The following is a 26,281-nucleotide window of genomic DNA, read 5'->3' on the forward strand; positions in this document are numbered from 1 at the left end:
GGCCACCATGCTGTAGCTCAGTTTCAGGGTGTTAGCAATCTTCTTATAGCCTAGGCCATCTTTGTGGAGAGCAACAATTCTATTTCTCACATCCTCAGATAGTTCTTTGCCATGAGGTGCCATGTTGAATATCCAGTGGCCAGTATGAGAGAATTGTACCCAAAACACCAAATTTAACAGCCCTGCTCCCCATTTACACCTGGGACCTTGACACATGACACCAGGGAGGGACAACGACACATTTGGGCACAATTTGGACATGTTCACTGTGGGGTGTACTCACTTATGTTGCCAGCTATTTAGACATTAATGGCTGTGTGTTGAGTTATTTTCAGAAGACAGTAAATCTACACTGCTATACAAGCTGTACACTGACTACTCTAAGTTATATCCAAGTTTCATGTCTATAGTGTTGTCCCATTAAAAGATATAATGAAATATTTGCAGAAATGTGAGGGGTGTACTCACTTTTGTGATACACTGTATATAACATAAAAACTGGTATTTTAGGACATAGATGTCATTGTGAAGCATTATAATGCCAAGATCAACATTAATCACGTAGGTGTATGATTTAATGTTTAATGTTTTTTGTGTTTGCAGCCATTCACCTTACGAATACAATCCATGTAATTGTTGCGCTGAAGCGATCCACGAGGGAACTCATCTGATTGCATTGGAAAATGATTGGCCACTAAGGCCTCTAGAGCCCTCTTTAGTTCCTCCAAAGGGCCAGTGGGTAATGTAGTAAAGAAGGGCAGCATGATCAGGGCCTGGCTCTGTGGCACAATAAAAGAAAAGTTGCTTTGTCTAATAAGGATGACAAATTCGCAAACATTAAGCTTTCATTACATTTTAAATATGCAAAGTCTCGAAAAAAAAACACCAAGCAGCTAATTACCTTCAGATTTAGGGGCAGAGCCATATCTGTGATAAGACTGATGAAGGTAGCAAAAACTGAGGTGAACGCTGGATGATCAGTATTCGTGCTTACAGAAGAATCAATCTGTTATAGAAAAAAATGAATACACGTTAACTATTTCTGTACTAAATGCTGGTCTGACCACATTTTTGTAAGGCGATAAATGCTTAAATGTGCACAAATGTTTCTGATACCTGTAGAACTTTGGAAAGCAATGTAAGGATTGAAGTTTTGCTCTCTGGTGAGGCGTCTTGGCTAGCCCACCATGGTTTCAGCAAGTCCCACCCCCTTAGTACTTGCTCAGCCAGTCGTGAGCCTTGAGTCTTCCTGACCGAGCGCTCACGAAAACTGTGGTCCAACATGCCGTTGAGAAGGACACTGACCTGAAAAAGAACATGCATTTACACCCGTGCTTACATTTGCATTTACAGTATTTAGCCATTTTAAAATTGCTGAAAGATGACCTAACCCATCATGTTTAACTACAGGTCAAATACAGATTTTGATCTCTAGAATTCTGTTATCTACTTTAAACACACATCCAAATACTCATACTGCATATCTGTTTCATGCATTAACTTCAAGTCATTTTGAATAAAATCATCTACCTAACAAATACATAATCCGACTAATTTAAATATTAAAAAATGTTGCAAGCACACCTCTGTGGAGTGTTAGTGCTCAAGAGCTCAAATCTCAGCAGTGCTACCAACCTGGCTGGCCATGCAACAGACACAGCTGGCAGTGTCAGAGCAAGAAAAGTCAGATGGGGTTTCCTGATTGTCACTGCAACATTTGATCTACAAAGCAGATCTCAGTGGGTGTGCGGGTGGTGGGCGAACAGACACAATGAGCATAGCATGATTCTCTGTATACAGCATGGTTCTGCCTGTAAAGTGATATCACTGGAAAGTGATAAGAAGCAACCAATTTCTCTCCTTGGCTAAAATAGGGCTGGTGTAACTGGCAGAGAAACTACAGGGGGGGGTCTAAAAAAAAAAAAATTAGGAAAAAAACAAAACTACTAATTTTCTAGGACTTTTTTTTTTTTTTTTTTTACACATAACACTCTCTGAAATTTACACAAATTGGTGCAAAAATATCCAGTAAATGGCAGGTTTGGAGGATGTTTAATCGATGAGAGGAAGAGAACGCCCAGAAAGATTATAGCCTAACTCAAATGACCACTTTTTTACAAACATGGTGAGCAGAAAATCATCTTTAAACACACTTGACAAATTTCAGGGCAGATGGGCTACAACAGCAGAAAATCAAATCAGGTTCCAAGTCAAGAGCAGTAATCTGAGGCAAAAATGGGCAAATTGGACAGCTAAACATATTGCCTGGTCTGTGAATCTGGACTGTTACACATGCTTTCATTTCCTCTCGAATTGACTGTTGTAACTCTTTTTATTTTCTTTGAAGGGGCTTTATAAATAAACCTGACTTGACTCGACTATGCAAATGTCCATGGGCCCAACCTGCTTAGTGTCTAACATGAATCCAATAAGTGACTGAATGTTTTCCCTTCACTTGTATTAGTTACTCTAAATTTACCCTAGGTGTAATTGAGTGTGTGGTGCCCTGTGAGGGATTGGCATCCTGTACAAGGTGTATTCTTGTGCATAGTGTTATTAGGTTGTTCCAGACCCACTCTTGACCCTGACTTGGATAAAGTGATTATCTGAAAAAAAAAAAACATATTCCTTTCTTTATTACATACAGTATATTACTTTACTTCATGCAGGAGGTCTTACCATGTTGGGGTTTTTGGTGGCTGCATTGAGTAGCAGAGGAACAGAGCAGTCCAAGTGGCACAGAAGTTCTGCATTAACTGTGTTCTGGAAGAGGCTGTAGAAATATTCTCCATGGGAAAAGCTTAGAAAGTGAGGGTTCAGGCTGCCTGACAGAGGCACTGACAGAGTGACTGAATTGAGCAGCAAATCCACCAACTGTTCCGTCTGTGTGGGGAGACATAAATAAATCTTATAAATCTTATAAAGTTCGTAAATGCAAACAGTCTAAATCTGGTTCTGTTGGTGGGTCTGATTAGTAAGCATCAATCTGTTTAATGATCTCCAAGATCCAGAGAGACATTGTTTCGCTCTGCTAGTTTACTCACCTGATCACCCAGAGAGAAAGCCAGCTGCACTAAACCGTTAGCCAACTTCCTGCTACTGACATCCATAGAGGGGAGGGACTTCCTGTTCCCTCCAGGTGCAATGCCTCTGTACACTGCCATGAGAAGTTTAAAACCTAGAGACCTAATATAAGCCAAGTCCTAAAACAAATAAATCACATTTTAATTATACGAATAATGCGAATGTAATTACATTCAGGTGAACGCAGCATACCTGGTTGTGCAGGATGGAGCTCAGAAGCCCACTTTGGTGAAGCTGTTTAAAGGCTGAGAGTAAAAGTTCCAGCCTGGCATGGCTATCCTGAGTGTCCAGATCATACAGATCCACTGCACACAATTCCTCCACACTGTTAAAAAATAAAATACAAATGAATCTGTCCTGTTCCAACTAGAATATATTAATAGTTCCATGAAAATATTAGTTTTTTTTTTATGTTTTGTAAATTTTCTACAATAAATTTGGAAAATATTTAGACCCCTTAACTTGTTGCACTCTTAACTATGTTGTCCACAAGCTTTATACACCTGCATTTGGGCAGTTTATCCCATTCTTTATGGCAGATTTTCTAAAGCTCTGTCAGACTGAATGGCAAACATCTAAGAATGCCATCATTAGGTTTATATCAGATCCACAGTTTGGGGATTAGCAAAGTACAATACATCAGCAAAAGAAGATTTTGTGCTAAGAGGAAGGTTCTCTGGATGGTCAGGCATAATCCAAGAACCCTCTGAAACAGACCACTGCAGGGGAAAAAACAGCTCCAGAACTGCCACTGCAGAATGATCTGCTTTATCCTGTTCGAGGACACTGGGTCTGGTTCAGTTCCCACAGTGTGTGAGAAAAACTGGATGGCGCAGTTCCCACAGCTCAATCAGGGAAACACTTGACGGCACAAGGCAAGAATCCCCTACAAAGGACGCCAATAATGTTCGTGTATACACCCAACTGGCCGATAGCAGCTCAGAGATTCATCCCTGGTGGGCTAGCGTATTAGACCGCTGTGCCAACTGATCGAATTATTTATTGTTTAAATTAATTAAACTATAAATTTAAGTGTAAGTAACTTTCTTTTGCATTTGTGCTAAACACTATTGGCACCACTAAATAATAAGTACTCAATGGAAACTACACAAGCCTACAAAAGGTTGGTCAACATGTGACAAAAAACATGTACAACATGCAAAGAACTTTAGGCTGAGCTAGATACATCTGGAGTGATTGTTTCAACCTGCACCATATGCTTCACAATAGATAAAACAGTTTCCATAGTTTTATGAACCCACAGTACCCACAGTAAAGCAAGAAAAAGCCATAATGTGGGGCTGCTTTGTTGCCTCTGGGACTGGAGGCCTTGAACATGTTACAGGAACAATGAAATCCTAGGATTATCAGAGTATTTTACAGTGAAATGTGCTCCCCAGTGTAAGAAAATTAGGTTTGAGGATGTCCAAAGGTACACACAAATGAATAAGAAGGAAAAATAGACTGTTTTTAACTGGCCAGCAATGAGTCCTGATCTCAATCTAAGTTGGTACATATCCACTTATTTCTGAACATATTGCCTTTTTTTATACTAAACAATTAATGGAGCCAACAACAATGACCACAACTGTTCCCAACAGCCCACAATAGAAAATGTTTTTGCTGTGTGTACACACATCTTTTCCTTGTCAGAACTGGTAATAATTACAGATATTAATAAATTTAACAACTTAACATTTGCCTGGAAATCATTTCAATTACTACTTATGGGAGGAGTAATTATTAGTAAAACTAGATCTTGGAAAACTTCTTGATCTAGTCAAATATTAAATCTCAAGTATAAATACTGTTTTAAAATGTTCATTATTTCAGTATTACTTCAGTATTATGTTTAAGATTATCATCAGACCATTGTGTAGTTATCTTCTTCCTGATGCTGTTCTCCAGAGCTGTCCTATAATGGGTTGCTGCCAGGGCCTTTAGTAGCGGTACACACACCTCTGGCAGGCGAGTCATCACCTCCAGATCGGCCATGTTGAACCCAACAGAAGACGGTTCACACACAGTCATAGTGACCAGCGTGAAGAAGGTAGCACTGAAAAGATCTTGTTCCAGCAGCTGAAACAGCAGAATTTGAAACTTCTTAATGTCCATAAGAAAATAAATACTAAATACTTTAAATTTGTGCTAGTCTAGTACTACTTCTGATCTAAAATAACAGCACACTCCTTTCTAATTACACAACAATTTCTAATTACGCACAAATCTGGCAATTGGGGCTTGTATCAATTGTATCAATTTAACAAAACAACCTTTTCTTGCTTATTAAAATTATTTATATACTGAAGACGATCACTTATAATTCTACATCTGGGTGATCAGGTGGAATTGCTGTCCTAACAGGCTAGGCCACCAACGTGGGTTCTGGAATGCTTAAGTCTCGCCAGTGCCACAGATGCTCAACAGACACAATAACCAGTGTCTGAAACAAGAAATGCGTAATGAAGCGCAACATTATCACCGCTGCAACAATAGCTTCTACTGTTGGGTTGGAAGAAGCAGCATTTTTGTAAAAAAAAAAATAAAAAAATAAATAAATAAATAAAACAATAAAAAAAAATGAAAGAAGTGCAACCCTTTAACATTTAATTCAGCAGAAAGTCATTAAGCATTTATGGTTGGATTTGGAAAAGGATTCTGCTGAGAAGCATTAGTGTACAGCAGTTTTAAAGGCTTGCAACAGATGTTAACCTTAAATAAGTCTGGCCAACTCAGAAATATTATTTTTCTTATTTTATTTTACTCCAGTGTTGCTTTGAGCCAGTGCCTACATGGATTATGTAAGTCAGTTATATGTTCACTGCATAAAACAGTGAAACTGAATAAAAAACATGACATTGAAAAGAGTTGATTACTAAGTGTGCATATATTTTCATGTCTAACTGAAAAAAGCACCTGACCTTCCAGAGGTCCTGCTGGCATTTGAGCAGAACCATGGTGGAGAACTCCAGCAGTCGTACAATGATGGTGCACTTGCTGTAGTTGTAGAGCTCCGTCTCTCGAGGGCTAAAGTGAGGCCAAGTGGAATCAGCTGCCTTAAAACAGGCCCTTGCTGCCTTTAAGTCATCCAGTGCCAGTTCTGTCAGGAAGAAACGGACGGCTGGCAGAAAGCTGGATTTCTCACTGGAGTCTGTGAAAGACATGAGCAGTCATACCTTTGCAGTAATGCTGGTTAAAAAAAGTAACACAGGGATACAACACTGATCAGCCAAAACATTATGACCACCTGCCTAATAGGATGCCAAGACTGCTCTGACCCACTAAGGAATAAACTCCACAAGACCTCTGATGGTTTACTGTGGTATCTGGCTACAAGGACCTTCCAACTTCTGCATGTCATAAGGTGGATCAGCCACCGATCCCAATGCTATTCTTCCTGGGGTAAACAATGCACATGTGCCTGGCAATTTACATGATTCAGTAGAAAATAGGATTCATTGGAACAGGACACTTATTTCCATTGCTCTAATGTTCCATTCCTACTCTTGTATGCCTACAGTAGAAGTTTACTACTATGGACAGGAGTTGGTAAGGGCACCGGTGACTGCCTTACAAATACACAGCTCCATACACAAAATAGTTTGACACAATGTGTTGGACAACCAACACTTTATCAGTAGGTTGTGGCTTGTCCCACTTCGGACCACTGTTGATGAGAACTCACCATGGCTGTCTGCAGGCCCGTGTTGTTGTTTTTGGAATACTTTAACCCAGTCGTCTAGCCATAACGATTTGGCCCTTATTAAAGTAATTCTGGTCTTTATGCCTACCCATATCAAAAACTACTTTTAGTCCGACATGTAATTCCTGACTGTGACGTAAAGTAAACTTTTCCATTAGTATTTTTATGGGGTGGTCATAATATCATGGCTAATCATTGTATTCTTTTTTAACTAACCCAGAATATTCCCAGGCTGAAGAAGACGGAGACTGGTGAAAGTGTTGTAGCAGTCGAGAGCAGCCAGCAACAGATCCATCCATTGCAGTGTGGCTCGAACACTAAAGGGAGCTTCCAGTTCTCTTAGAGTGGGTTGAGACAGCAAACCTCCACCCTCCAGACGTGCGATGATAAACTCCTGACCGTCTCTTTTTATGTGGTCCTCCAGCCACTGTGCGGCAGAAGCCTTACCTGGTGAAAAGCAAAACAGGCCTAAAACTTTCAAGTATTGAATGCACTTTATGTGGTGAAAATAATCCAACATTTCAGTGAGCTTCTGGTAACCCACTGAAGAGCTTTAATACATGTATTATCTCTATAACCTGCCCATAAGTTCTGAGAAGCACTGGAATTAAATACAACACTGTTTCTGGATATTATCTGTTTATTGTTCAAGTTACCTGGTAGCAGTGGCACAAACTCATAGAAAAGCTCCAGGCACTTGTGCCTACATTCAGTCTGTGGACGTCCACATTGGGTCAATAGCCATGTAACCACATTACAGAGAGAGAGCGGCTGCTCTGGAGGGAAACCCCTATCAACCATATAAAACAACACTATTATTTAAACATCCATTAATTACACAGCTACATCCATTAAGCACACAGCTGGACTGAAATTCAATTATGTATTAGCAAACATCTGGGAGGAAAAAAACAACACACCTAGGTATGCGTCTCTGCTTGGCATTCTGATTGAGAGTCTCTGCCTTGTGTTTGATTATCCTTTTAAGATGATCCAAAGCGCTGCAGCACTGCTGGATGGTTCCTGTAAAGATAACATTATATGAAAGACAATTTTAATCAAATCAAATAGGACAGCTGAAAGAAAGGGCAACGTCGATCATCTTACCCAGCGACTTTTCATCCGAGTGTGCTAAAGCCAAGCTCTCCACGAACACCACAAGCACCTCAAATATAAACTGCTGCACAAGAGAGTTTTCCTCTCTGAAAAAAGAAAAGGTTCAAGCTCAGTTGTCTAATTTCATCTTGCATACAAAGGTATACAATAAGGCTGAATAAAGCTACAAATGCTACAATGCTGAAAGTCACTCAGAACCGTTTAAAAAGGGCTTTTTTTCTTAAGATAATTAATAAACAGCTTAGTGCTTATTGTAACTTCCAATTCTCTGAGCATTAATTACGCTGCCACTCGCACTACGTCCTTTTTGGCCAAGGAGCACTGTAGACCATAATGCACCTCTTCCACCAGCCGCTTCTTATTACCTAAATGTGCTGGATTCCCACACAGAGTCATATCCCGTACAGACAGCCACGCTAGACTCAATGTGACAACTCACACAGACAGACCAGGAGACCACATATCGCAGTGACAAGAGAGTCCGTCTGACCTGCCCTCCCTCAAACACGGCCAATTGTGTTTGTGTTTGTGACGTACAGGCAGGTTGGTGGCTCTGCTGAGAATCAAACTCACGAGTTCTACCACTATTCTGCTAGTAGGCTTCTTCATGTATTAATTATTTGCAGCCTTTAAGCATTAATATGCAGACATAAAGCAACTTTAATTTCTTACATATTGATAATTTATCTGGTATATGCATACCTGAAGTGTCTATAGATGTTGTTAAAGGTGAGTGCAGCTCCAAGTCTCTTAAACACATTGGGATGCAAAGCCAGGCTGTAGATGCGCTTGAACAAGGACTTGATGTTAGCTGGGCTGTTCTCCTGCTGTTTTGGAGTGGTCTGTTTAATTGACCATTTCACAAATTCCTGAATGCAGCGGCCACTAAAATCTCTCAAGGTGCTGTCCAGTGGGTCCACCACTCCATCCTGTATTTCCAAAATGTCAATGTTAATCATAATTTTAGCATCACACATCAAAATAACCTGCTTTACTTCCATTTTTCTGTTTATGGAAAGGATCATTAAAGATAAACAAAATACATAAAATAACATAATAACAATAACATAAAAAACAAAAGAATTATTCCCCCACACAAATGAATTTGAAAAACTTACAAGGCAGGAATAATCGGAACAAGGCGTCAATCTGTTGCAGGGTTTTGGTTTTACCCCTGTACCAACACAGCCAATCAAGTCTGCATACATAGTCGCTCAAACGGCCGACAGGACCACTGAACTTCGAACCCTGGATCTCAGTGGTAGTGGGCTAGCATGTTTTACCACTTGCACCACTCAAGTGCCAATTAAACCAAACACTTTTTAAATAATTTGTAGATATTTATTTATTTATTGGGTTATTATTGAGTATTTTTTTGTGAGCAAGCCCAACATCTAAAACATTCAAAAATATATATGAATAAATATTTTGCAGTAGTAAATTTACACTGATCTGCCATAACATTAAACCACCTCCTTGTTTCTGCACTCACTGTCCATTTTATCAGCTCCACTTACCATATAGGAGCACTTTGTAGTTCTACAATTACTGACTGTAGTCCATCTGTTTCTCTACATACCTTTTTAACCTGCTTTCACCCTGTTCTTTAATGGTCAGGACCCCCAGAGGACCACCACAGAGCAGGTATTATTTAGGTGGTGGATTGTTCTGGATTGTGTGTTGTGCGGGTATGAGTGGATCTGCTGGAGTTTTTAAACACGATGTCCACTCACTGTCCACTCTATTAGACACACCAACACCAAGCTGGTCCACCTCGTAGATGTAAAGTCAGAGACGATCGCTCATCTATTGCTGCTGTTTGAGTTGGTCATCTTCTAGAGCTTCATCAGTTGTCACAGGACGCTGCCCACGGGGCGCTGTTGGCTGGATATTTTTGGTTGGTGGACTATTCTCAGTCCAGCAGTGACAGGGCGCTGCGGTGTCTGATACACTCATACCAGCACAACACACACTAACACACCACCACTATGTCAGTGTCACTGCAGTGCTGAGAATGATCCACCACCTAAATACCTACTCTGTGGTGGTCCTGTGGGGGTCTTGACCATTGAAGAACAGCATTAAAGGGGGCTAACCAAGCATGCAGATAAATAGATAGACTACAGTCAGTAATTGTAGGACTACAAAGTGCTTCTATATGGTAAGTGGAGCTGAAAAAATGGACAGTGAGTGTAGAAACAAGGAGGTGGTTTCAATGTTATGGCTGATCGGTGTAACAGTAGCACTAAAATACCCTTAGCACTGTATGGGAACAAAATAAGAGTATGAATGGCACAATTCGACATCCTCAGTCGGTGTCACGCTTATGTGTGCAGGTATACGTGACTCTTCATACGTGACTCTTCATACATGATATACAGTGGGGTCAAAAAGTATTTAGTCAGCCACTGATTGTGCAAGTTCTCCTACTTAGAAAGATGAGAGAGGTCTGTAATTTTCATCATAGGTACACTTCAACTATGAGAGACAAAATGAGAAAAAAAAATCCAGGAAATCACACTGTAGGATTTTTAAAGAATTTATTTGTAAATTATGGTGGAAAATAAGTATTTGGTCAATAACAAACAAGCAAGATTTCTGGCTCTCACAGACCTGTAACTTCTTCTTTAAGAAGCTCTTCTGTCCTCCACTCGTTACCTGTATTAATGGCACCTGTTTGACCTCGTTATCTGTATAAAAGACACCTGTCCACAGCCTCAAACAGTCAGACTCAAAACTTAACCATGGCCAAGACCAAAGAGCTGTCGAAGGACACCAGGAAGAAAATTGTAGACCTGCACCAGGCTGGGAAGAGTGAATCTACAATAGGCAAGCAGGTTGGTGTGAATAAATCAACTGTAGGAGCAATTGTAAGAAAATGGAAGACACACAAGACCATTGATAATCTCCCTTGGGGTCAAGATCTCATCCCGTGCGGTCAAAATGATCATGAGAACGGTGAGCAAAAATCCCAGAACTACACGGAGGGACCTGATGAATGACCTGCAGCTGGGACCAAAGTAACAAAGGCTACCATCAGTAACACACTACGCCGAGAGGGACTCAAATCCTGCAGTGCCAGGCGTGTCCCCCTGCTTAAGCCAGTACATGTCCAGGCCCGTCTGAAGTTTGCCAGAGAGCTTATGGATGATCCAGAAGAGGATTGGGAGAATATCATGTGGTCAGATGAAACCAAAATGGAACTTTTTGGTAAAAACTCAACTCGTCGTGTTTGGAGGAAGAAGAAGAACCCAAGAACACCATACCTACTGTGAAGCATGGGGGTGGAAACATCATGCTTTGGGGCTGTTTTTCTGCAAAGGGGACAGGACGACTGATCCGTGTTAAGGGAAGAATGAACGGGGCCATGTATCGTGAGATTTTAAGCCAAAACCTCCTTCCATCAGTGAGAGCATTGAAGATGGAACGTGGCTGGGTCTTCCAGCATGACAATGATCCCAAACACACCGCTCGGGCAACAAAGGAGTGGCTCCGTAAAAAGCATTTCAAGGTCCTGGAGTGGCCTAGCCAGTCTCCAGACCTCAACCCCTTAGAAAATTTGTGCAGTCCGTGTTGCCCAGCGACTGCTCTAGAGGAGATCTGCATGGTGGAATGGGCCAAAATACCAGCTACAGTGTGTGCAAACCTGGTGAAGACTTACAGGAAACGTTTGACCTCTGTCATTGCCAACAAAAGTTATGTTACAAAGTATTAAGTTGAACTTTTGTTATTGACCAAATACTTATTTTTCACCATAATTTACAAATCAATTCTTTAAAAATCCTACAGTGTGATTTCCTGCATTTTTTTTTCTCATTTTGTCTCTCATAGTTGAAGTGTACCTATGATGAAAATTACAGACCTCTCTCATCTTTCTAAGTAGGAGAACTTGCACAATCAGTGGCTGACTAAATACTTTTTGGCCCCACTGTAGATCTGTATGGGAACCCAGCTGCAGTATGGATACGTGTCAGAGAGGGTTTCTGGTTGCAAGAAAGCCAAGGTTTTGAAATGAAATGCCCCAAGCTCTGGTCAAGTATCTTTATAATTTGGACCATTAGGTGTAGGTAGACAGGAAAGTAAAATTACATCTCCGATAGAATGCCAGTTTATTGCATGGCATCATTTACGTACACCAAATATCTTATAATAAATAAAATATTATTAAAGACAACATTGTCATTTACCAGAATGGCTTCCAGCACCGCTACTGTGTCCTGACTCTCAAACTTTTTGTTGTTGGTGAACCAGTGGATCAGCTGCATCACCAGCGGCTCAAACAGCTGCCTGGTAACCTGAGGAATGTGTGCAAAAACAAATGATCAAAAACGGAAATCTTCAAAATATCCTAATATCTTCTCTTAATTACAAATGAAAAGCTTATAGACCTGATCAACATCACAGGCCAGGCGTAAGAGCACAGGAAAGACCCGTTTGTGCAGATTGTACATGGGTGGAGTAGACTTCTCGCCCTCTGCCATCTGAGCTCCTCTTCCCACCATATACACCACCAGACTGTGAAGAAGCTCACATGCTGCCACCTAGTTCCACAAAGGAAAAAAAGATCTGCATCAAGAATAATGCACATATATAATATATAATATAATAAACCTTATTGCTATTAATGACATGACTATAAAATAGCAACTAAAATTACAGTACAACTCAGCACATTCATACTTTAGTTTGCCTGTCGCTGGAGGAAAGGGCAAGCTCTGTGATTCGCGGCAGAAAAGGGTCCAGGTAGATTACAGGCTTGATGTCTTTGAATGGCACAGCAAAGCTCAGTCTTTTTTCACTGTCCCACGCTACAAAGCGCCTCAGCATGTCCTCTGTAGAAATGGCTGCAACAAAAAAATTTAGAATAATAATAATCTAGAGCAGATGAAAAGCCTTTATTTGTCATATATTATATACAAATACACATATACAGTACAATGAAATGTTTTTTTCCTGCACATCCCAGCTTGTTTTAAAGCTCTGGGGTCTTGTCCGATTTATAGCTTTCACTAGCTACTATTGTCCAGAATTTTGCAACCCAAACCATGAAGATTACAAAGCAAATACAGATTCATAGATGAAAGGACAATATAGGCAAAAGTATGTTTATACCACTCCTATTTATTGAGCTCAGTGTTCAGCATCGGTGTCAGATGCTATGAGGTGTGTACACCACAAGGTGTGTACAATCTGTTCAACTGTATGTTTTAATCTTGGTTGCAACAGCGTGGAAAGAGCCCTTTCCTGTTCCAGCATGACGGTGCCCCTGTGCACAAAGCGAGGCCATAAAAACATGGCTTGGTGTAAAGGACTTCCAGTGGCCTGCACAGATCCCTGTTCCCAACCCCACTAAACTGTGGGACGATATGGAATGTTGTCTGCTAAGACCTTTCTTTTGCAACATCAGTGTCTGACAAATCCCTACAGACACTGCAAAATAGCCAATGTTTTGCAATGGAATGCCCAAGAAGCTCATGGTCAGGCTCATTCAGTGTAGAGAGACCGCAAGGTAGAAATGCACCTGGGATAAGACGCAAATGGCATCTACAGGGCATGGTACTACAGGGCATCATACAGTGCCTTGCAAAAGTATTCAGCCCCCTTGAACTTTTCAACCTTTTGCCACATTTCAGGCTTCAAACATAACGATATGAAATTGTAATTTTTTGTGAAGAATCAACAACAAGTGGGACACAATCGTGAAGTGGAACGAAATTTATTGGATATTTTAAACTTTTTTTAGAAATAAAAAACTGAAAAGTGGGGCGTGCAATATTATTCAGCCCCCTTGCGTTAATACTTTGTAGCGCCACCTTTTGCTGCGATTACAGCTGCAAGTCGCTTGGGGTATGTCTCTATCAGTTTTGCACATCGAGAGACAGAAATTTTTGCCCATTCTTCCTTGCAAAACAGCTCGAGCTCAGTGAGGTTGGATGGAGAGCGTTTGTGAACAGCAGTTTTCAGCTCTTTCCACAGATTCTCGATGGGATTCAGGTCTGGACTTTGACTTGGCCATTCTAACACCTGGATACGTTTATTTGTGAACCATTCCATTGTAGATTTTGCTTTATGTTTTGGATCATTGTCTTGTTGGAAGATAAATCTCCGTCCCAGTCTCAGGTCTTTTGCAGACTGCAACAGGTTTTCTTCCAGAATGGTCCTGTATTTGGCTCCATCCATCTTCCCATCAATTTTAACCATCTTCCCTGTCCCTGCTGAAGAAAAGCAGGCCCAAACCATGATGCTGCCACCACCATGTTTGACAGTGGGGATGGTGTGTTCAGGGTGATGAGCTGTGTTGCTTTTACGCCAAACATAACGTTTTGCATTGTGGCCAAAAAGTTCGATTTTGGTTTCATCTGACCAGAGCACCTTCTTCCACATGTTTGGTGTGTCTCCCAGGTGACTTTTTATGGATATCTTTGAGAAATGGCTTTCTTCTTGCCACTCTTCCATAAAGGCCAGATTTGTGCAGTGTACGACTGATTGTGTCCTATGGACAGAGTCTCCCACCTCAGCTGTAGATCTCTGCAGTTCATTCAGAGTGATCATGGGCCTCTTGGCTGCATCTCTGATCAGTCTTCTCCTTGTTTGAGCTGAAAGTTTAGAGGGACGGCCGGGTCTTGGTAGATTTGCAGTGGTCTGATACTCCTTCCATTTCAATATGATCGCTTGCACAGTGCTCCTTGAGATGTTTAAAGCTTGGGAAATCTTTTTGTATCCAAATCCGGCTTTAAACTTCTCCACAACAGTATCTCGGACCTGCCTGGTGTGTTCCTTGGTCTTCATGATGCTCTCTGCGCTTTAAACAGAACTCTGAGACTATCACAGAGCAGGTGCATTTATACGGAGACTTGATTACACACAGGTGGATTCTATTTATCACCATCAGTCGTTTAGGTCAACATTGGATCATTCAGAGATCCTCACTGAACTTCTGGAGTGAGTTTGCTGCACTGAAAGTAAAGGGGCTGAATAATATTGCACGCCCCACTTTTTAGTTTTTTATTTCTAAAAAAAGTTTAAAATATCCAATAAATTTCGTTCCACTTCACGATTGTGTCCCACTTGTTGTTGATTCTTCACAAAAAATTACAATTTCATATCGTTATGTTTGAAGCCTGAAATGTGGCAAAAGGTTGAAAAGTTCAAGGGGGCTGAATACTTTTGCAAGGCACTGTATGCTCACACCTAGAGGCAGTTTAAAGCCATAAACATACCTACTGGCATGTTTTCAGTAGATATGTATGTTGGAAGGAAACCAGAGTGCTCAGATTAAACCCATGTGGACATAGGGAGAACATGTAAAGCTGATCACAAAGCATGATCAGAGGCAAGATTTAAACCAAGGCTTTAAGTACCCAGCTGCTGACTAATCATTCAACCTCACTGGGAATGAATCAGGCGTGAGTCAGGCATAACCAGAGCTATAATGCAGATCACCTGTTACAAGGTTCCTGTTCAGCTGTCCTCCAAGGTGGCCTAAAAGTCGCACCACTCGCCTTCGCACTGCAGTGATGGGAGAATCATCCGCCTAGCAATGCAGAAATCAAGTTAAAACCAACCCATACTTCACATGCACTGTAGCCAACTCCCCAAACTTTAGCTTCATTCCACCCTAATCCATTCTTCAGAGACCCAAAAACATTTACATTCTTTAACCCAAACATGCGATGTGGCTTCTAAGCTAACAAAAGCATAATATTTTCCATAAATTAGCAGTGTACCAGAGGCAGATGTTTGGACTTCTTTAGGAGCCTCATCATTACTTTGCCATATCCCTTTTCAGTGCCCGATGACACAAAAGTCACACTCATACTGCCCTCATCCTTACCTGCCACCAAGAAAATATAAACAGGACAGAAAATAATCAATTCATTTAGACAACTTACAAAGGATTAAAGCAAAAAAAAAAAACTAGACACTTCTGTCTCTCTTATAAATCAGCAAAACAATATAATGTTACAACATCCTTGTGTACATAGCCTGAGACTTCTAGATATTTTCCTCTCTTTATCCTCCAATCTTTTTATATCCACAAGCTGCCACATGCACAACCCACAATCTGATCAAGGAGAGCCGGATAGCCAGACGCTTTCTTCCAACACATGTCTATTCTGTGGCCGCTTTTCATCACAGTTCCGGAGATTACACACGGCAGTGGCAGCAGAAAGAGACCCTGTCCGACCCTCCTTTTCTTAAACATTGCCAATTGTAGGCACCCAGGTGGCGTAGCGGGATATTCCACTTGCACACCAGCACCGACTTTCTGAACTCCTCGGTTCGAAACTTGGTGTTGCCTCCGGTCGGCTGGGTGCCATCTAGCAGGCATAATTGGCAGTGCCTGCAGCAGAAACTAATTGGCCACCGTATCTGCAGGGTGGGGGCCGGACTATGTGTGGGTGGGTGAGTCTTCATACGCTGTGTAAGGACCCTGATTGGCGGAAGAGACGCCTGTGTAGAAAGCAGGGGTGAGAAGAGGAGGGCTGTACACATGTCGGAAGAGGCGTGTACAGCTCTCCTCGGATGCAATCTGGTATCCCTGGTAGTAGTGGAAGACAAAAATTGAGTGCGCTACATCGGGAGGAAAATGGAGAGAAAATGCATTAAAAAAACCAAAAAAAAAAGTGTGGTAGTTAACTGCACCCATTAAAATGTAGGTGACCTTAAATTTAAAAACATATTGCTTACTTCCTAAAATTATATTTTACACAAATCAAAAACACTATACATATTTTAAATAAGGTAACACATAATCACCACTGCTGGTGGCTGTTTTGAGGTAGCCGTCCAAGTGAGGCAGAATGTCTGCATAGTGTGGTTGAATGATGGAGAAGGGGATGTGGGAGGACCATGACTCCAGAGCGTCCAGTGCTGCAGTGGCTAGTGGAGCATGACTCAGACCCAGTCGTAAAGCAGCCTGACATACACACATCATATAACAGATATAGTTATAACTTATATAACTTCCTAAAGTGCAATATCAGTTTACGTATTTTTAAATGTATGCGAAATAAACATAAACAATACAGCAATCTTTTCTTACTGTTGCAAAATATAAACCAGTACTGCTCAGACATAATTAACTTGAAATAATCATGACATGGTCTTAAGGGGGAACAATAACTAAAAACAACGGACAGGATGCCAAACCGTTTTGGGACCTCGCCCCTCACTCTGACAGCCAATCATGTCTGTATGTAGATGCCCAACCAACCGACAGCACTGCTGGGATTTTAAACCCTAGATACCAGCGGTAGTGGGCTAATGTGCACCACCTAAGCGCTGTTGTAAACCTACTATGCCAATAACATCAAATAATTCATTTTACAGCAACAAATCAATTAAAGTCAGTCATTTATGATCTGGCTTCCATCCAGTGTAAAACCAACACTGCTAACAGCTCTGAACTCAGAGAAAGCTCTAGCTGAGCCTGCTCATCCGAGAGCTGATTTTACATTATTAAATTACCAAAATGTAACAGTTTAATCTAATTATCACCAATTATCAAGACTTTTAACAGTTACTTTATTAGTTTGTACAAGTGAGTACACAAATTTCTGCAAAGATCCTGCCACTAAATCATGTTCAAAATGATAAACAGAATATTTAGATGGAACCTGTAGTGCTGGGATGTACGCTTTGATGTCCAGAGCCACCATATCCGGATGGAGAGACAACACAAAAGTCAGACACGCAGCCAGAAGCTCATCCTTATACTGTTTAATACGGACACAGACCTGTGGAGATAGCAATTTTACATCACATTTATTTAAAAGTGCCTATATAGCTGTTGAATATTTTCAGTTGCAGCTGTATATATAAGAAACTTAGAAAATAAATGATAAAAGTAAATTCACCTCCTTGCCGAACTTTGAAATAAGTGCAAAACAGGCACTTCCAGCCGGGGAGCCCTCACTTATGCTTTTGGGTCCCTGATCCTGCACACAACCATAAACAGCAAAATATAATAATATTAACAATATAAGATCATAAAAGTGTACATGCAAAATCTGTTTAGCACTATGAGTGCACTGTTTACCTGAAAATACTGGATCTTCTTGGCAAGGAGCATAGACAAAGAAAGCAGCCTGTAAAATCCACTGACCAGAGGAAATCGAATTGACTGAAGGATGAGCTCGTGGCACAGAGGGTACATCCACTGTGCAAAATACTCTGGATTCTTTGATGGAAGTAACTGACTGTAAAGTAAATAAAACAGTCAACAAACTCAAAAAACAAGCAATAAAAGAATCTTCACACTCAGGAATTTATGTAACCACGGGCTGTTTTTTAATTTCCAGATGGCGATTTCAGCATTTTGAATTTGGTAGCTCTGTATGTTACTGGATTTACAAATATTTGTGTCACATCTACTTATTGACATAAGAACCTCTACTGATAAAAATATTAATAAAAGTCCCTCATTCAAACCAATTTATTTGCATACTTTTGGAAAAGCGCATATCACATATCTGGCAACCTTAATAATACCGGCATTGAAAAGCTTAGAACATGAAAGAGATGCTAAAGGAATAGTTTCTTTACATAGCAAGACGGGGTCTCTTCCTGTTGCCATATGCAATATGCCTGACTGTTCCAGGTGTCTGGCTAAAGTGTCAGCCGTTTCCCGTGTAATATGTCATTTGCTGTGAAGTTTTGTGTTTAGCAATTTAACACAATTTTTCATTTGCATAGTGTTTAAATGTCTCATATTTATTGGTTAGTTTGCACTACGAGGCAGTCCTAGCAATCCTATGCCAATCCAGTTTGCTATCGGTTAGTGAAAATGTCCAAGATGTCGAAGTTAAAAGCAGCTAAAAACAGAACTGGGATAACTGAGTTTGGAAGTCCCAACTGATTCTGTGGACGCAAAGGAGGACGAGAATTTTTTGTCTTTGAGGACATAAAGCCTTGCACCGTCGCTGGATGTTCTAGTTTTGCATTTAACCATTACGGTAGACTGTGCTGTGTATTGTAGCTTCTATTTATTTTATCATTCAATTAATGAGTGTTATTTAATGACTGCTGTGAAATGTGGTACTACTTTTCTTTAAAAGTCCACGAAATCAGTGATTTTTGAAAAACAAGGTTTGTGAAATAAAGTACATTTTCCTGTACATTTAGGAGGGCCCTAGCTATAAGTAGAAGACACAGACTGGACACATGTTGAAGACGTGTGATCTGACTCTCCTTGATCAGACTGGAGGCTGTAAAATTGGCAGTGGAATCACAGTCAGAAAAATTGTCAAAATGGGAAAAATTATATAACATTTCACAAGACTAATTCTGTGTGTTTTTAATCAGCTTTTTAATGCTGTGACTCGAGCAAAGCCTAATGATCAAATGCAATTTGTGTAATGAGCTACAGTTTGAGTAAACTGAACCTTAATGACAGATTTAACAAAGATCATCACATCGAAGACTCATCACTTGTGTACATCAAGCTGTGAAATGTTACTGCAGAGGTGTAAAGGTACCTGCAGAAGTCTACTAAATTAATGAAGGCAGTGAAATCTTTGGGTTTATTGGGTATCAGGTTGCTTGTGGGATCAGAAGAGGGTATAAAACCAGAGCCTACGTCACTTTGTCCCTAAAGAAAGAGAAAGTTAAAGGAAAAACTATTAACTAAGACCACAGTGAGGTTTTCTAGGCTGGAACACATGACATTAACTGAAGAGAACAAAAAGCTCATTGTCATTAGAGCTTAGCAACTAGATAATATTTACTGATTTACTTCTATTGACTCTAGAGTCTTATCTAGTGTGTATTTTGATTGCACCTCATCTTCTGCTTTCACTTTCTGCACAGAGAGATCAAGCTTCTCCACAATCTTCATGATCGACTGCACAAATGCATCATACAAGAGCCTGTTTAGGGCTTTCAGGCTGTAGTTTTTGGTTAATGCAGCACCATCAAGAAATCCGGTGTCCTACACAAGAAATAAACACACAAAATGTACACAATAAAGTCTTAAATAGCTTAAACAAATACATTCCAGGTTTCAGACAGGATCTAAAACAAATCAGACAGAGGAATGATTTGCCCAGCTATAAATTTTAACCCAGTGCAGTTTTGTAGTGTACAAAATTGTTTTCGTTGTATCAGATTCATGTTGGAATCTTAACAGTGCTTGCTTTTGACTGGTGAGCATATGGATTGAAACCTGACCCGCTGTGAATCTGACCATGATAATGTAGATTGAAAACAAGCTAAAAAGATGTAATTTCAGACTTCTGTGGAATTTGTTCTGTGGCTGTTTAAAAAGTTCTCTACAGCAGATGTGTGCAGCAAAGCTCAAAAATGTTAAAGCTTTGATTCAGGTTGTTTAGAACAGTGGTCCCCAACCACCGGGGTCATGAATTACTGGGCCGCACAGAAAGAATAAATAATTAGAGATCGCTACAAAAAGCAGTTAAATTTCCAAAACTCTCCGGGTGTTATTAAGGCCGGCCCGTGAAATTATATCTTATATGAAATGGTGCAAAAAAGGTTGGGGACCGCTGGTTTAGAAGAAAAAACGCTAGTACGTTGGCTAGGGGGCAGGCTATTACAGTGGGGTCAAAAAGTATTTAGTCAGCCACTGATTGTGCAGGTTCTCCTACTTAGAAAGATGAGAGAGGTCTGTAATTTTCATCATAGGTACACTTCAACTATGAGAAACAAAATGAGAAAAAAAAATCCAGGAAATCACATTGTAGGATTTTTAAAGAATTTATTTGTAAATTATGGTGGAAAATAAGTATTTGGTCACCCACAAACAAGAAAGATTTCTGGCTCTCACAGACCTGTAACCTGTAAGCTCTTCTGTCCTCCACTCGTTACCTGTATTAATGGCACCTGTTTGACCTCGTTATCTGTATAAAAGACACCTGTCCACAGCCTCAAACAGTCAGACTCAAAACTCAACCATGGCCAAGACCAAAGAGCTGTCGAAGGACACCAGGAAGAAAATTGTAGACCTGCACCAGGCTGGGAAGAGTGAATCTACAATAGGCAAGCAGGTTGGTGTGAATACAATTTTCCATCAGTGAGAGCATTGAAGATGGAACATGGCTGGGTCTTCCAGCATGACAATGATCCCAAACACACCGCTCGGGCAACGAAGGAGTGGCTCCGTAAAAAGCATTTCAAGGTCCTGGAGTGGCCTAGCCAGTCTCCAGACCTCAACCCCATAGAAAATTTGTGGAGTCCGTGTTGCCCAGCAACAGCCCCAAAACATCACTGCTCTAGAGGAGATCTGCATGGAGGAATGGGCCAAAATACCAGCTACAGTGTGTGCAAACCTGGTGAAGACTTACAGGAAACGTTTCACCTCTGTCATTGCCAACAAAGGTTATGTTACAAAGTATTGAGTTGAACTTTTGTTTTTGACCAAATACTTATTTTCCACCATAATTTACAAATAAATTCTTTAAAAATCCTACAATATGATTTCCTGGATTTTTTTTCCTCATTTTGTCTCTCATAGTTGAAGTGTACCTATGATGAAAATTACAGACCTCTCTCATCTTTCTAAGTAGGAGAACCTGCACAATCAGTGGCTGACTAAATAGTTTTTGGCCCCACTGTAGATTATTTTTGCTATAGCTATGGGTTCTGGTAATGTTAAGCTGAAGCAGCTGTAAGCAAAAAAAAACATGACATTATGGATTTACGATTCAAATGGCTTTAAATAGTTTTGGTGGTAATAAATTATTATTTTTTTCAAATGTTCTAGGATTCTAAAAAGATAATTGCGATGGTTTCCTTTAAAAAGCATTTAGCCAATAGCTTTCAATGCCCAGTGTAAAAAGTTCCCACCTTAAGATTCTCGCAGTCCAGAAGCCCTCTGAAAAGGTCCAGATAATCCTTACAAGATGGAACCCTCCATTTTCCAGATCGCACCAACGTGGGTTCACCAGCTCCCTCCTCAGTCCTGGGACTACTCTGAGCAGCACCTTGCTCCTTTACAGATTTATAATAATAATCATTATTAATATAGCACCTTTCCCAAACTCAACCGTTAGAACATACATACAAACAAAAAGACACTGGATCAGATCAGCAATGATCAACAATTAGCCATTATCATTAGAATATTATTATTTTTACTGTGTTGCATTTTCTCTTCTTCTTTCAATCTATTCATATCCAATTACCCAGCTGTATCTTCTCTACTGCTGCAGACCCCTACATTGACTGAGGATGGCTATACACAACACGCCCTCTCCGATAAGTGCTGTAGCCAACTACTTCTCTTCACCTGCACTAGGTGGGTTCCCACAGTATTGCATAGAAAGAATCACACACCAATCTCTATTATCCCCATCTCTGTGCAGGAACGTTCGACCACCCAGCAGAGGCCACAATCACTGCAGCAATGAGGAATCCTTTCGGCCCACTCACCCTCAGACATAGCCAATCATGTCCGAGAGATCTCAGTAGTGGTGGGCTTGCAAGACTGGTGCATCACCGAGCACCCAATAACTGACCATTATTTGAACAGAAAATACTTTTCAAAGAGTTTACACGTTACTGCAATAAATCTATACAGTGCTGAATCAATTTACAAACCTAGACTGCCAAAAAAATTATGAAAATCTGGACTATATAATAAGCATGAAAATAAATCACCTCTGCTTGTACCACTGGTTTGGAACACACACGAATCAAGCCTTGGTGAACTGAAAAGAGAGAAAGAAATATAACGTGACTTGATAAATAAGTGCTAAAGCTATTAAATAAAAGGATTCAGCAGCCGGGTCTTACCCACAGAGCTGGTAAAACTCCACAGAACAGGGCCCCTGGCTGCCATTGCTACAAGAACCTTGATGATAGAGCGACAGGTGGTGTACTGCATCCTCTGGCTGTACTGGGGAAAAGTGTCGATCTGAACCACCAGGAGACGCTCCAGCACAGACGTGTACACTTCAGGAATCTGAACATAAAATTCTAATTTAAGCAAGACATTTGTGGATTTTAATCAGTCTAGAGAGTGACAATACCAAGGTAGAAACGCTACACAAGCAGCTATTGAGGCAAAATTGGCAGGAGACATAGAGACTAAGTGACATATGGCATTTTGGAAAGGAATAGCTTAACGGTTAAGGCACTGGGTGGGAAAGAAGGTCGCTGGTTGAAGACGCACCATTGCCAAGTTAGCACTGTTGGGCAGCTGAGCAGAGTCCTTAACTCTCTGTACTCATTTGCAACTGTAACTCGCTTTAAATAAGAACTTCTGCTAAATGTCATTAATGCAAATGTAAAATAATATGTCCTTACATGTTACATAGACAAATCCAAGTGATTGGTGCTAGAAGAAACCTACTCTGAGCAACATCAGCAGCTTAGTGTGAACCCTGGGTTTATGGTTAGTCAAGCATTCAATTGCTAACTTGTGCTTTAACCAGAATTTATATTCCTGTTTTCAGGGTGCTTGTTTACTCTTTTAGCTGTAGATCTCAGGAATTATTATTTTTGTGGTTGGTCTGTTTGTTGGTTGATGTTTCATGATAAGTCAGATTTTGTAACTATAACTGTTTCTTGTTAGTATTTTGTACACCATTAACAGCAGTGAAATAAAAATAAAAAGTTGCCTCATACCTTGTCCAGGTGTACCAGAACACTGGCTATGGAGTCCAGAAAACTGGGAAGCTGGTAAACATTATCATCATCCCGGTCTGATTCGGTCAGGTACATCTGCTTACAGCGCTGGATGAGCTCGACATACATCAAATCCACATCTTGAGGGCACACAGCCCTACAGGGCTAAAGAAAGAATGTTATTTTCAAGTCAAGATTACATTATACAGATGTAACAGGCCAATCTGCTGTAGAGAATGGCAGAGGGTTTAAATGACAGAACTCTGTCAATCTGCCCTGCCACTAATGGCTGTCAATGGTCATGGGGGCATAGATGACTGTCTGTGGCAGTCTGCTTAATCAGACAGTCTCTGTGTCTCATAAGCAGTAATGTGCTGCACCTGGGAGAACCCTTTAATTAATGTTTTCGTTGGGCTTTGACTTGCATTTGATAGTGGCCGTGCCTCAGTGATAGCTGCCTTTGGTCAAGTCAGAATCCAGCCTCTGTTGCAGCACCCTGGAATGCAAACTTTCCCCAGAAGTGGCATGATTGTACAAGCAATGTGATAGAGTGGCTGTTAGGCTTCTTTGAATTGAGTTCCTCTCTCTTTTTTTTACAAAAATGTTTATTGTTTCCTACCTTCCTCTGTGGTTGTGTGTTTTGCTGGTGGGGAATCATCAATTTTTCAGACACTCGCTGGAGACATTGGAGACATATAGGCATTTGTTGTTGTAAAGCCTACGTTTCTTTTTATGGGTAAGTGTGTAGAGTGTGATATCCCTTACCATCAACACTTTGGGCTGCGGTTTTTATTTGGCTCTTTTTTACTAATTTTTTTCTGTTATTTCTGTCACCCTTAATTTTGTATTTTTGTTTTAGCGTTTTTAGCCGCTGTATTGTTTTTCCTTGGTTAGGCATCCTGCAAATCAGGTTCATCCTCCCCATTCTTGCAGGTACGAGACTACACCTGCTGCCTCAATCTCTTATCATATCCTCCTACCAAAAAAGGTTGTACCATTTAGTACACAAAAGTACTCCAGACTCACAGCAGCAAAAAGTCCATATCCTCTGATAGCGATGGACAGCTCTTTGTTAGATGAATCCATTGTCCTGATAATAGAGCAAAACTTCTGCATGAAGTACTTCAGCTTGCCTTCATGCTGTTCAATATTCTCAGCCACAAGTGCAGCAACCTAGAGAACAACTGAAAATTAATTCAAACCAAAATCTATTCTAAAACATCAACACAAAAAATATAAAATTGCATAAGTCACCTGTTTTAGAAAAGCTTCAAGAGCAGAGTAGCTGGTCTTCTTCATTTCACTGTTTATGTGTCCACAAAGTTTGGACATGATTTCAAACAAAGTCCTGTAGTGATCCATGAGGCAGCTGCTGAACTGGCCTGCATGCTTTGTGAAGAGTTTAAGTCCAGCTGCCAGGAAGCATACATACATACAGGTAAAGAAGGCTTTTAAACACATGCACTTATATGTATACACAAATTGGGTTTTAACCTACAGCTTCTTACCAAATGGGACTGCATAGCGCTTCATTTCAGCCTAGAAGAATAATAGATGTGAATGAATAGTTAAAAAGGTAAGGAAAAAAAATACATAAGAAAAAATCTACAGACTCACCTGTGGGGAAATAGCCTTCAGTGCATAATCAAAGATTTCTTTCGAGGTAGCAGGGTCTGTTTTTAACATAAAAGATGTTAGATAGGACTGGACACTAGTGGTTACAAGTGATGGCAATTTTGAATCATGACAACAAAATTGGGTGCCTAACAAGGCATGATACGATTTTTCCAGAATGTCAATGCAAATGTTACCCAATGCTTTGACCTTAAAAAGTAGTTTGTGTTAACGATTTTCATCATTTGTTTTCACACTTAGTCCAATTACTCAATCCTAGGCTGATTTTGGAAAGGACGTCATCACTGCATAATCACACAGACACAGCCTATCCAAACATGGGCTTGATGGCAGTCCATATACATAACGTGCAGGAAGTCTTTGCAAAATTGAAAGATAAGAGGTAAACCACTCATTTATTGTTATACAAACCACACATCTTGGTTTGGACAGTTTGGAGATTTTGTAATATGCAATAAAAACTAGAATCCATGATTTGTTCATTCTCTTCAATCATTATTTAACTGGCAAACGTACACTTACTAATGTTTTGGCTCCTGACAAACCAGATCATATTTTGTAAATTCAAACAAATATTGTTTTTGATCCCTGTAACACACTCAAAAAGGTTGTGACAGATGCAAAATAACAGTGTATAGTTTAAATAATATTCAAGTTACACTGTGTTGAAACATTCTACAATAAACAGGGGAATTGGTAACAGGTGAGGGTATAAAAGGAGGATCCATCTCAGTCTCAGTCTTTGCAAGCAAAGACTCACTACGTTGGTCCAAATTTCAGAAGAGAATTGTTAATCAATTCAAAAAGAACATTTCTCAATACAAAATTGCAAATAATTGACGTCTTTATAAATACAGTTAAATGTGGGGCAGGAAAGGACTGTTAAATGTGTGCATTCTTTGTGTCCTCAGGCATCATTTCATGAGAGACTGTTATGCTACTGTGATAAATATGGAAAATCGTAGTCACTTTACACAGCCTCTACATCGAGAAATGCAACCTGAAAGTCTATTATGCAAAGAGAATGCTGTACATCAATTATATGCAGAAAACCACCAAGATCTATTGGACCAAGCTCATTTCAGATAGACAGAAAAACAGAGGAAATTGATACTGTGGTCTGAAAAGTATACAGTTCAATTTGTTTTGGGAAAAACA

General features: G+C 40.3%; 1 protein-coding gene across 1 annotated transcript in view; it reads right to left on the reverse strand.

Annotated features, from left to right (window-relative positions):
- prkdc (protein kinase, DNA-activated, catalytic subunit) overlaps positions 1 to 26,281 on the reverse strand; it is an 80,057-nt gene that overhangs the window by 44,864 nt on the left and 8,912 nt on the right. The window contains exons 8-39 of the mRNA XM_062993526.1: positions 25,106 to 25,161; positions 24,997 to 25,027; positions 24,743 to 24,900; positions 24,515 to 24,661; positions 23,489 to 23,653; positions 22,655 to 22,823; positions 22,520 to 22,569; positions 21,707 to 21,850; positions 19,686 to 19,835; positions 19,384 to 19,496; positions 17,946 to 18,105; positions 17,764 to 17,844; positions 17,524 to 17,643; positions 16,664 to 16,823; positions 15,631 to 15,737; positions 15,347 to 15,437; positions 12,584 to 12,747; positions 12,292 to 12,444; positions 12,091 to 12,198; positions 8,606 to 8,832; positions 7,895 to 7,989; positions 7,708 to 7,810; positions 7,444 to 7,577; positions 7,004 to 7,234; positions 6,006 to 6,235; positions 4,955 to 5,163; positions 3,277 to 3,409; positions 3,045 to 3,203; positions 2,680 to 2,883; positions 1,117 to 1,305; positions 902 to 1,006; positions 612 to 779 (exon numbers count right to left, since the gene is read on the reverse strand). Of these exons, the coding sequence (XP_062849596.1) occupies positions 612 to 779; positions 902 to 1,006; positions 1,117 to 1,305; positions 2,680 to 2,883; positions 3,045 to 3,203; positions 3,277 to 3,409; positions 4,955 to 5,163; positions 6,006 to 6,235; positions 7,004 to 7,234; positions 7,444 to 7,577; positions 7,708 to 7,810; positions 7,895 to 7,989; positions 8,606 to 8,832; positions 12,091 to 12,198; positions 12,292 to 12,444; positions 12,584 to 12,747; positions 15,347 to 15,437; positions 15,631 to 15,737; positions 16,664 to 16,823; positions 17,524 to 17,643; positions 17,764 to 17,844; positions 17,946 to 18,105; positions 19,384 to 19,496; positions 19,686 to 19,835; positions 21,707 to 21,850; positions 22,520 to 22,569; positions 22,655 to 22,823; positions 23,489 to 23,653; positions 24,515 to 24,661; positions 24,743 to 24,900; positions 24,997 to 25,027; positions 25,106 to 25,161 (4,514 nt within the window). The remainder of the gene's footprint in view (positions 1 to 611; positions 780 to 901; positions 1,007 to 1,116; positions 1,306 to 2,679; positions 2,884 to 3,044; positions 3,204 to 3,276; positions 3,410 to 4,954; positions 5,164 to 6,005; positions 6,236 to 7,003; positions 7,235 to 7,443; positions 7,578 to 7,707; positions 7,811 to 7,894; positions 7,990 to 8,605; positions 8,833 to 12,090; positions 12,199 to 12,291; positions 12,445 to 12,583; positions 12,748 to 15,346; positions 15,438 to 15,630; positions 15,738 to 16,663; positions 16,824 to 17,523; positions 17,644 to 17,763; positions 17,845 to 17,945; positions 18,106 to 19,383; positions 19,497 to 19,685; positions 19,836 to 21,706; positions 21,851 to 22,519; positions 22,570 to 22,654; positions 22,824 to 23,488; positions 23,654 to 24,514; positions 24,662 to 24,742; positions 24,901 to 24,996; positions 25,028 to 25,105; positions 25,162 to 26,281) is intronic.

This window comes from Trichomycterus rosablanca, chromosome 4 (genome assembly GCF_030014385.1).
Source record: "Trichomycterus rosablanca isolate fTriRos1 chromosome 4, fTriRos1.hap1, whole genome shotgun sequence".
In the NCBI taxonomy this organism is placed as follows: Eukaryota; Metazoa; Chordata; class Actinopteri; order Siluriformes; family Trichomycteridae; genus Trichomycterus; species Trichomycterus rosablanca.